General features: G+C 34.6%; 1 protein-coding gene across 1 annotated transcript in view; it reads left to right on the top strand.

Moving 5' to 3' along the window:
- slc17a7a (solute carrier family 17 member 7a) overlaps window positions 1-12,538 on the top strand; it is a 35,328-nt gene that overhangs the window by 8,690 nt on the left and 14,100 nt on the right. The window contains exon 2 of the mRNA XM_073841543.1: window positions 11,823-12,075. Within this exon, the coding sequence (XP_073697644.1) occupies window positions 11,823-12,075 (253 nt within the window). The remainder of the gene's footprint in view (window positions 1-11,822; window positions 12,076-12,538) is intronic.

The following is a 12,538-nucleotide window of genomic DNA, read 5'->3' as shown; positions in this document are numbered from 1 at the left end:
CGTTGCCAGATCGGGTTGACGATTTCCAGCCCAAAAGCTCACCAAAACCCGCCCACTTCAACAAAAACCAGCCCAAAATTTAACTGCCAAAATAATGAGACAGAATTTTATTGTCAAGGTTGATAAGGACCATTTTTATATCTTTAAAAAAAGAGTAATGAGAAAAAAAATAAAGATAAATCAATTTCACAGGAATATGGATCAAGACAGTCTGAAAATATGCGTAAAATCTCCAGAAATCTTTTCAAAGTGGAAATTAACCGATGACTTTAACCCTTGGAAAAACACATGCATCATTTTCAATGTCCACAGTAAAACATATGCTAATTTCTGTGCAAAAAGTGCACAATAAAGTGATGAGAAACAAATGTAATGTAGCTGGCATTTACGTTCATGCACACCCACGACAGCCAAAAATGCGTTATTTATTGATGTTTCCTGTATGATAATCGAACAGCAAAAATAAAATAATAGGAACAATTACCAACAATAATGCGCGTACCTTTGTCTTGTGCGTTATCTTCAGACAGAGCACGTATTTCATGAAGTACACATTTCAGAACATAATGCAGAACTGTGTGTCCAAACTGTTGTTTAGTCCAGCAGCCAATGCCAAGTATACCTGGAGTAGTCTGGACGGTGTAAAAGATGTTCTGATTCATCATTCCCATATTCAGGTTGTTTTTTTATTAACTGTTCATTCAGTTGTTTTCTTATTTAAGTTATAATTATATTTAGAAGTCTTCTATTCATCTCTCACCACGTGTAATCCACGTTGTGAGATTTGAGTCACTTAGAGTTTTTATCGTGTAACTTATATTTAGGCCACTTTGCCATCGCAATTACTTAAAATGAATAAATGAATAAGCTGCATATTCAAAATGTTGCCCGTTATAGCGCCAAAACCCCGTCACTCACAAGTCATCACATCTCACTGATGTAAAAGACAGGTCTGTTAAACTATACTATGTATATACTATGTATAACTTGCGTTATACAAAAATGAGTTGATGACTGCACTACACATTATATTACTGCATGGGCGTCGGAAGCAAAATAAATGTGGGTGGGTCCTCCCCCAGAAAAAAAATACTGTAGTATATGCCATTTTCTGTAGTCTGGTGCCTTTTATTTAATGTTTTTACACAATGCAAATAGGCCATATTTACAAATATTACAAAAGACGGCTATTAAACAACATTTTCAGTGGCGCAATTGATAAAACAAGTAACATATCATTTTTGCCGCGTGAGACCCGAGTTCGCGTCCGCCTTTTGGTGAAATCATTTTCGAAACTCCGTTTTCACTTATATCACATCGGAAAGGCATTTGTTTATTTGTAAATAAATGAAATAATTGAAAAGTTGAAATAAAGTATCAACTAGGGTTAGGTGTATCTGAGCAGAAGTTACGCTGTTTTACTTTGCTGTGTCTCGGGAGTGCAGCAGGCACGACCAACTAGTGAAAACCCGGAATGAGTTTAATTGATATGGACTCTGAATAAGCCAAGTGGAATACATTTGAGGAAACCACAGCGTGTAATTTAAGGCTTTATCTAAATGGAGTTTAATTTATTAAGGCATACCTCGTACAATGGATTTGACTGAGTCTGACTAAAAGTGCAAAGACATACTCGCTGAATTAGAGACGGTAAAAGTGGGTGGGTCCAATATCGTTGGTCTTCAAAAGTGGGTGGGTCCTGTCCCACCCACGTTCAATGGTTCCGACGCCCATGTATTACTGTGATACTTTGAGCTCGAACATATTAAAATAACATGACTAATAATAAAAGTGAAGAAAAAAGCAGCTGATAGGGCAGCTTTTAATTTTTTAAAGCAGCCCAAATTTTGTCTACCTGCCCAATGCGATATTCTCCGGTCCAAGCCGATCAAAAGAAGCCCAATTGGGCGGAAACCCGCCCAATCTGGCAACACTTGTAAGTCTCTTTAGTTTTGTGTTTTACTTTGAAACAATGACCCCAGACAGTGTTGCCACCTTGTGGAACACCTGATTATTACAAAATAACTTAAATGCACATGTACATTTAATTTACAAAAATCAGGTGGTGTGCATACTATTTTGATGAGAAAATTCGTGTCACGCGCACTGTATGCTGTCCCTCACATATGCATAAAAAGTGAAGTATACTTAAGTTTAGACCTCACTTGTACGATTTTGTAAATTTTCTGTGAATTTTGTACAAATTCTGGTGGGTTATAGGGGTGGTAATTCGTATGAATTGCTACAAATTTGCCACTTCGTATAATAGGCCTACCTATGATTTTTCACAAAACATACAAAGTCATAGAAGCCAGGTCATACAATTTGGTACAAATTCTTTATTAACAATAACCAATATATGCCCCACAGGAAAATTCTTTAATTTTTTTCTGAAAATCATTAATGTTTTATCCACTGACACTGAGTTAAAAGCAGTGATGAAAATTATAATGTTAACATTTTTTAAGTAAAATATCTTCGAAAGTAAAACATTTTTTTTTTTGTAAAGGATCTTTTAATAGCTTTATGATCCTAAATGAACAACTCAAACACAATTTTCACACCTAAAAATATCAGAAAAGCTTGATGAATTACAGCTTGATATTTATTCTGTTCATTTTTTCAGATATTTAATTGTTGACTGTTTACTTGTAATTTTTTGTTCAAATCACGTCTTATTTGTCAAAGCAGGATCTTTATCTTTCTTTCATAAGCAAGTACGCCAATTTTTTTTAATCAAATGTTATTTGTGATGACACAAGGTAAACTATCATAGTATTAAAGCCCATTTCTGCCACTAAAGAAAAAATGTAAATAATGTTATTGCAACTTTTTATCTCAATTCTGACTTTTGTTCTCAGAATAGCATGATACATACATGAGTTATAGTCAAAATTGCATGATATGAACTTTTTTTCTCAGAATTGCGATATAAATGGCGAAAAATAAAGTCAAAATTGCAAGATAAAAACTTACAATTCAGACGTTTTTTTCAGAATTGCATGATATAATCTCAAAATTGTAAATTCTTTCTTGAAATTTTGACTTTATTTCTTGCAATTCTTTTTTTCTTAAAATTGTGTGATATAAACTCACAATTGCAAGTTATAAAGTCCAATTTTGAGTGGGAAAAAGACTGATATGTTGATATGTCAGAATTGTGAGATATAAACTTGCAATTCTGATATTTTTTCTCAGAATTGTGATATAAACTCACAATTGCGAAAAATAAATTTAAAATTGCAAGATAACTCACAATTCAGACTTTTTTTCAGAATTGCATGATATAAACTCAAAATTGCAAGTTTTTTTTCAAGATTTTAACTACAATTTCTTGCAATTCTGATATTTTTCTAAGAATTGAGATATAAACTCACAATTGTAAGAAAAAAAAGTCAGAATTGCAAGATATTAACACAATTCTGACCTTTTTCTCATAATTGTGTGATATAAACTTACAATTTTGAGAAAAAAGTCAGAATTGCGTCACATAAACTCACAATTGTGAGTTATAAAGTCAGAATTGCAGAATTTTGAGAGAAAAAATCGCAATTACCTTTTTTAATTTTTTTATTCAGTGGCGGAAACTGGCTTATCTATTTTCAAATAGTTTTAAAACATTTAATAATACATTTTCATGTTTTATAATTGTTTATAAAAAAATACTGAAGTGCCCAATTTTGATGTAAAGGTTCTGAAAAAAGTGTTAGTTTTAATAAAAATAAATTAATACAAATTTAGAAAGCACGTAAGTGCCAGTAGTTAAAAAAACACATACATATTGTACTCATCAATATTTTCATTCAAACTGTATTTCTGACTCATTCTAATTCCAAGAAAAACATTTTAGGTTGAACATTTTAAATTAAAATTGCATTTACAAATATGTGGCCAGCTATGTAAGATAATATTTCCTAACTGTGCCAGGGGGCTATTTTGCACAGATTTTTATTCTTGTTTGTCGTTCCTGTTTAGCGTGTTGACTAGACTGTTCTGTATCTGAAAGCATGTGAAGGTCAGGCTGCTGGGATGTGTATAGGTTTCGTGTGTGTGTGTGTGTCAGGAGGGGGGAAGTATCTCCCCAGGTGACACAGTCCCACTGAGACCCAATCTGTTCAATAGACGCAGGGGAGGGTCAGAGGAGTTTGGCATAAAAATCATAGCGCAAAACTCATGGTAGAACAGAAAGAAATGTGTAGGGGAGGGGGAAAAGAGATTTGTGGAGGAGTTTTAATCTGTTACCTTTATACAATATCATCAGAAATTTTCATGAAATTAACCAAACAAGGTCAGAGAGGCGAGTAGATTCACAACACCTCTTTGTATGTGAAATGACAGGAGAATAGTGAGCCAAGATAATAAAAGGATGAACAGAACATAGATGAAGTGATGGTCAGACAGAGAAAGAGAGGGGGGTTGGGAGAGAGAACTGTAGGATTATGTGATTTTTTTTTTTACTGTTGTGCCTTCATCCTCTTACAGCAAGATTAAATGGGAAAGAGTGCATGTGTGTCAATATATGCTTGATGTGTTTGTGTGCCTAAAAGACCTTTGGTGTCAGCAGAAATGTACATGTCTTTTGCATCAGTAAAGAATCATGTGATGTGATCTTGAACCACGATGCAGTAGAGCCTGATTTGTAATTCCGGATCTTTTCATTTATTTGTGATGGTCACGTGGTGTAATACATGCTCATAAATAATCATAATGCTGTCCTTTATCATGCAAATATAAAATAGTCATAGATGTGTCATTGTTAAAAATAATTTTTGTTTTAAAAGGTGAAAGTAATGCACAAAAGGTAAATATGAAAGTTCATTTACAGTCATAATAAAACTTTAATTATTATAGTTTCTTAAAATATTTTTTTAAATATATATATATATATATTTAATAAAATATTTATTTGAATAATTAACAATGAATGTAATACTTGTAATTATAGGCAATTTAATAAGATGATTACATATAATATTACTTAAAAACACTGAAATAAAATAAATATAAGATGATTGTAGTTGTTTTTCTCAGTCGTGTTACTTGTTGAATTTTTAACAAGTGTCTGCAATTGAAATTGCATAATCTGTTTTGAATAAGTACTTTTTTTAGTAAGTAGTAATAAGTGCTTATGTTAGTACTATAGTATGAATGTGTGTAGTAATGTAATCCATGTGTACTACATTCATTATATTGTAGTGTCATGTGACCTAATAGCGTCAGTCTCCTCACTGTCATTCACAAGTCCATTGAATGCACACATAATCTTCCTCAAAGTAGTAGGTCATCCGGACACTCTTCAACTATTGTTTTATCAATACAGTGAATTTGGACATACTAATCTTTTCATGTACTATTTTTCATCTGGTTATAAAGTATGAATAGTATAGAAGCCCATTTCGACCACTGAATAAAGAAAAAATTGGTAATTGCGACTTTCTGTCTCAGAATTGCGTGATATAAATTTGCAAATATAAAGTCAAAATTGCAGGATTTAATTTGTCAGAATTAAAAAACAAAGTCACAATTCTGAGAAAGCCAGAACTACAAGATATAAACTCAGAACTGTAACTTTGATGTCTCAAAATTGTGACTTTTTTCCAGAATTGCAAGTTCATGTTTTTAAATTGACTTTTTTTGTCAGAATTTCTTGTCTCAAAATTGATATTTTTTCTCAGAATTGCGAGTTTATGTCTCAAAATTGTCTTTTTTCCCTGATTTGTGAGTTAATGTCTTGAAATTGTGACTGTTTTTCCCAGAATTGTGAGTTTGTCTCGAAATTTACTTTTTCCCACATAATTACGAGTTTATATCTTTTTCCCAGTGTTGCAAGTTTTTGTCTCAAATGTTTGACCTTTTTCTGAGAACTTGGATTTTTTTTGTCTCAAATTTGTGACTTTTTTCCTTAAAATTGCGAGTTTATCTTGAAATTGACGTTTCTTTTTCCAGAATTGTGAGTTCGTGTCTCAAAATTGTGACTTTTTTCCCCCAGAATTGCAAGTTTATTTCGCGAAATTTTGACTTATTTTCCCAGAATTGCGAGTTCATGTCTCAAAATTGTGACTTTTTCTTGAAATTGTGACTTATTTCCCCAGAATTGAGAGTTCATGTCTTGAAATTGTGACCTTTTTCCCATAATTGCTAATTTATGTCTCAAAATGACTTTTTTCCCAAGAATTGCAATTTCAGGTTTGAAATTGACTTTTTTGTCAGAATTGTGAGTTTTTGTCTCAAAATTGATATTTTTTCTCAGAATTGCGAGTTTATGAAATTGTGACTTTTTCCCCTTATTTATGAGTATCTAAGTTGTTACTGTTTTTCCCAAAATTGCGAGTTTGTCTCGAAATTGACTTTTTTCCCCCAGAATTGTGAGTTTATATCTTGAAACTGTAATTTTTTTCTCAGAATTGTGAGTTTTTTTTGTCTTAAAATTGTGACCTTTTTCCCAGAATTGCAAGTTTTTGTCTCAAATGTTTGACCTTTTTCTGAGAATTTTTTGTCTCAAAATTGTGTAATTGTTGCCCCAGGGCTCCCTTGTAAAAGAGATTTGACTATCTCAATGGGACATCACCTGGTAAAATAAAGGATAAATAAAAAATAAAAAAAATTGTGACTTTTTTTTTTGTCAAGTTTGTCTTGAAATTGACATTTATTTTCCAGAATTGTTGTGAGTTTATGTCTCGAAATTGTGACGTTTTTCCCAGAATTGCGAGATTGTCTCAAAATTTACTTTTTTCCCCCCAGAATTGTGAATTTATATCTTGAAACTGTGATTTTTTTCTCAGAATTGTGAGGTTTTGTCTCAAATTTTTGAGTTTTTGTCTCAATATTTTGACCTTTTTCTGAGATTTTTTTTAAATTGACATTTATTTTCCAGAATTGTGAGTTTATATCTCGCAATTGTGACTTATTTCCCCAGAATTGCGAGTTTGTGTCTCGAAATTGTAACTTTTTTTCCCAGAATTGCGAGATTATGTTGTTTTTCGTTGTGTTTTTGTCTTTTTTATTCTTCAACTTCTTTTTTTTTTTTAGAAAAAAAAAATGTGTCAAAAAGTTTTTAAAAAGTTATGTATTATTTTTGTTTTGTTTTTTAGTTGTAGCTGTTTTAGTACTATAATTTTAACTAAACATGTTCCTTTGGCAAGTAGCTGAAATAAATAATTTCATATTTTACTTTGTTTCACTTAATGTTTATTTTATTTCAAGTAACAAAATGTTTTCTTAATGGTTTTAGCTTTATTGTAGTTAATAATAACCCCTGACAGAACATTCTTTATTAAGAAAAATCAAAATCAAAGCAGTCAATGCTGATGAGAAAGTGAAAGAGATATGTTGTCAATTGGGAATTGTACACCTGAGCATGCTGGCCTTGATACAGTCATTTGATGAATCTATAATATGCATATGAGATCAATAAAAACTATTATACATTTGCTGAAATAGTGCTGTTATAATGAGAATGCAGATGTGTTTGTATCTGATCCAACTTTGATACCCGTGTGAGATATTTATAACATGCTGACGCAGAAGTAGATGCTATTGGACAGGATTCTGTCAGCATGTCTTTTACCCAAATAAAGTGTTTGTCATAGCAAGATCCTCATACCACCCCCTTCTGTGGTACACCTGTCTCTTATTAGATGGTCTAAACACACACACACACACACACACACACACACACACACACACACACACACACACACACACACACACACACACACACACACACACACACACACACACACACACACACACACACACACACACACACACACATACAGGTCAGCGGGTGCGTCATGAACCGTGGAACAAGATGCAGAAGTGCATGATCTGTAATCCTGGATTTTTTTTTTTTTTTTTGCTATGTTCACATGGTTAAAAGCAGTAAAACACATTGTAAAATAAATAGTAATTACAGCCAACAGTCATTCTCATTAGTAGGTAGCATGTGCCCTGCTGTTGGCAGCAATCTGTTTTTAACTAGCTTTAACCTTAATTACGCATCTTCCTAAGTAAATGTGTGTGCGTTTTATTTTAGACAAACACTCACTTCTCTTCTTTCTTTCTCCATTTCTCTCTCGTTCCATTTAGTCACGCTTTTTTTGCTCATATTTATCTCCGGAAATCTATAATTTCTGTAATCCTAATCTGAGGGTGGGGCCACAGATTATCAGTGGATAAGAGATGGAAGGGGGGAATGTGAAGGGGAGGGACATGCATGAGTCATTGGAGTCAGAAGTTTTAGTTATAATTGAAACACATTGCTATTTTCTAAAGTCCACAAGACACCTTTATAGTTTCTGTACAACACATGATGGCTGCAGAATAATCTGCTTCTCAACATACAAGCATGCATGTGCAATCATCTCCCTCTCATTTCTCTTCAGTTGTCTCTGATTGTGTGTTGTTTGAGGTTGAAGGGATTATAAAGGATCTGCTTTTGTAGGAACAGTGACAGAATGAGAAAAATAGAGAGAACGAAGTATAAAGGGAGAGAGAGAGAGAGAGCAAGATTAAGACAGATATTGTGATATGTGTATGAGATTTCTGGACCTCAGAAGTAGTTCTCTGTATTTGATACAGCTATATGTTACATTTTTTAAGGATGCGTTTATTTGACAATGAATACAGTAATCTGCATTATTGCTATATTGATGTAATATAAAATAACTGTTTCTGAATTTGCTTTAAAATGTAATTTATTCCTGTGATGCAAAGCTAAATTTTCAGCATCAGTCTTCAGTGTCACATGATCCTTCAGAAATCATTCTAATATGCTGATATGCAATAATTTTCTCTGCATTTTAAAGTCATATACTTATTGTAAGCTTTGGAGCATATGTCTGTGAAAGTGTTTGCTCGTGTGCTTCTGTGTAAGCATGTTTTCATTGGCTGTAGACGTTGCAGACAGGTTGCATACCCAGATGGTCTCTCTTTAGGTCTCTGCTGGACTCCCATGTACTGCTATCCAGTGAGATGCCTCATTCTTGTTCCATGTCCTCTCTCCCTCTGTGTCTTCCCTCTGCATCCCACCTGCTTTTAGGTGTGTTTGTGATGTAGTTTTATGACCTGTGAGGGTTCCCTAGTAGTGTATGTGACTTCATATTCCAGCTCCATAGCTGTAAACATAGTTATGTTTCATAAAAGATCTGGTTCATCAAATATTTTAATATACAAAAGCTAAGCATAAGACGCAGAAACACTTAAAATGACTGCAACAGTTTCATTTCAGTAACTTTCAGGGGTGAGGTCTAGTGGGGAGCCAAAATTAACCTTGTATGACCCCATAAGGAGCAACTCATAAAACTAATACCATTGTGTCCTTGAGTAAGACACTTAACCACAGATTAATCCAGAACTATCCTCGTAGTATGTGGCCAAAACGTTGCTTTGGATTAAAGTATTTTTGACCTTTTGACCCTTTAAAGGGCTTTTCACACCTAAAATAGTTCGTAATGGGTCATTCTAAACCCTGGATAAGAACGTATTCATATTCATAACTTGACTTTTACATCGTATATTGGGTCTTATTTGCATATTTGTGGCGTCCTACAGTTGGAGAATAAGTGTTCCTTTAACTTTACTTTAACACTGTTTCCGCGGGTGTTTTTTTTAATGTCCGCTGGTTGAAATGACACTAATAACGTTATCTTTATCCCCTGGAATGCAAACTGTACCAGGGGAACCCCTCCAAAAACGTGTATTTTACCCCCACCCCACCGTCCCCACCATAACACGACTTTTACTTGGGGACCCCCCTCAAAATGCCACTGGGCTAGTTTTGAGCTAGTTTTAAGTTGCAGTTGGGCGGGCTTTGTTGTGAAAACCTGGCAACCCTTCTCAGCATGCACATTTCCAGCACATCTTAACAGTGAATCTAGCATAATCTAGCTGATCTCTAACGTAATCAATATAGTAAAAAAATAAAAACAATACAGACTATTTTCCACTGCTTCAAAGGAGGCAAGACCATGTAGTCCAAACTAGTGCTGAACTCCTGAGGTAATTTTATGTTTCTCTGTTTGCTGTGCAATATATTTTTACAATGTTGCCCGTTATTTCAAATGCGCTGCAACACCTTTAAATTTAAATGAAGCCTGATTAGCAGTCAGTGCTTTATCGGTCATCAGCAGTGGCGTACCGCACATCTTAGAGGCTCCCCGCAAAAAACGAGATGGGGCCCCTCCCACCAGCAGTGATGCCATGCATAAAAAATTATTGTGCACCTAAATCAGTCTCTCCCATTTGCAATTAATTTATCACTAATGAATGTGGTGAATTATCGTTGCATTGATGCATTTGACGTTATTATTAATAGCATATATCATATACTGTGCGTATTTAATTGCTTTTCAATCAGACTGAAATCCATGCTGGAATAAATATTTAGTCTATATTTAACAGCCCCACTGTGCTGTTATAGGCTTTGTGAAGGATACTTTTGTGGATAATTTGTTGTGGAGAGATAGGAATAAAATAGCCTAGTTGTGTTTATAATGTTTGTAAGCATTTTGATTTAGGCTACCGGTATTTTAGCCTACATTAGCTATTTCTGAATGTAATTAAATGCGACGTATGTTTTCTCCTCTCAAAACGCAATTTTACACAAGTAAGTAGCGTGTTTTAACTATATAACATTTTAAATATATTGAATTTTTTTTTTATATCTTTAAAGCGTTTAAAGTTTTTTTCTTTCGTTTAAAACATTTGGCTAAAGTCTAGAAAAGATGATGCTGTATTGGCTATGACTAAGCGCAAGGTAGATTACCAGATCAAGACTCTCTTCGTTTTTTGAGTAGCCTAAAGAAAACGCTGAACGGTAATAATACAGAGAAAGGCATAAAAAGAAATGGAAAGATACAGATTCCGCTCAGAATGAACCACTTTTTTCACTTTTAAGCCCTCCTTAAATCATACAGAGCCCCCGCATGACATGCAGGGGGGAAAAAAATCGTCCGCACGAATTCGTATTTTCTCATGTTACTAAATTATGCATGATATTAATAAATAGTGACCAGGATTTAGTTCAATCAAATCAACAAACAAATTATTATATCATGCACTCAATTTACTTAATACAAGGGAATGAGTTAGTAGGCCTAAATTGTGCATATGATTTAAAATGAGGGAGCGAATTACACTATTGTGCGCACGCTTTAAATTTTTCCCCTGGGGCTCTGTTAGCCACATTAAGCGTAGCCTAAACTTATCCTCTTTGAGTACGACGCGTTTGTTTTAGAAGGATAGTGTTAAAGTAAAATGTGAGAAAAATGTTTTTTCCCTGGTTGTTATTATAGAACATTAAACTCGCTCTACTGCACTACTTTTACGCTCACGTCTATTTCAGCGTCTTGAAGCACTGCCTTTTAGAATGTCCTGCGACGGGGCCCCCCAAAGGGTCGGGGCCCCCACGCACCGCGGGGGCTGCGGTGGTGTCCGGTACGCCACTCATCAACTGTAAAAGAAATGTTCTGAAAGTGATCCCAAAGATATCGTTGCCCTGTATCGTTATCGTTATAGTTCTGGTGTGAACTCTGTTATTCTCTTAAATTTGAAACAATTTTTTAGAACACTATCTTTATAGTTATAGTTATCATTATTGTTCTTGGTGTGAACCGGCCTTAACTGCTTAACGGCGCTTTCAAATTACAAGAGCGAAACGTTCCTTTACACGGTGTTAAACGCTGTCTTTAGAATGACGATGACCCGGGTTTAAGTGCTGTGTTTAATGTTTTTATATGAATTGAGAAAATCTTTACGCATTGTTATGCTATTTGCTCGTACTCAACTTACGTTAGCCTTATACTTTCTGTTTCCACTTCCAGACTCCTCGAGAAACGGCAGGAGAATGGCGAGACTATCGAGCTATCGGCAGAGGGTCGTCCGGAGCTGGTGGAGGAGAAGGAGCTCCCTGTCGTGGACTGCACGTGTTTCGGGTTGCCGCGTCGTTACATCATCGCCATCCTGTCCGGCCTGGGCTTCTGCATCTCGTTCGGCATCCGCTGTAACCTTGGTGTAGCCATCGTCAGCATGGTCAACGACCACACGGTGTACTACGGAAAGAAACCTGTCATAGTGGTCAGTGTCCCTACTGAAATTCAAATTATGTACTAAAGAGCATCCACTCTATTGAGACTAGACAGGAGTCATAAAAGTATTTTTTAGAAACAATGAAATAGTTGTATTGGGCATTTTTAGGTTAATTACTAGGCATTTTGTTTATTATTTAAAGGGATAGTCCACCTAAAAATTTAAATTCTGTCATTAATTACTCACTCTGATGTCGTTCCAAACCTGTAAGACCTTCTTTTAGCTTTGGAACACAGATTAAGATGTTTCTGAGGAAATCTAAGAGCTTTCAAACGCTCTATAGACAGCAACATAACTGAAATGTTCCCACGGCCAGAAATGTAGTAAGGACACTGGTAAAACAGTATATGATATCATATGACATCAGTGGTTCAACCATAATTTTATGAAGCAACAAGTATACTTTTTGTGCACAAAGAAATAAAACAGCTTTATTCAACAATTCTTCTCC

Source organism: Garra rufa, chromosome 1 (assembly GCF_049309525.1).
Source record: "Garra rufa chromosome 1, GarRuf1.0, whole genome shotgun sequence".
Taxonomy (NCBI): Eukaryota; Metazoa; Chordata; class Actinopteri; order Cypriniformes; family Cyprinidae; genus Garra; species Garra rufa.
The sequence above is the reverse complement of the archived record's forward strand: the minus strand, read 5'-3'. Positions and strand labels throughout refer to the sequence as shown.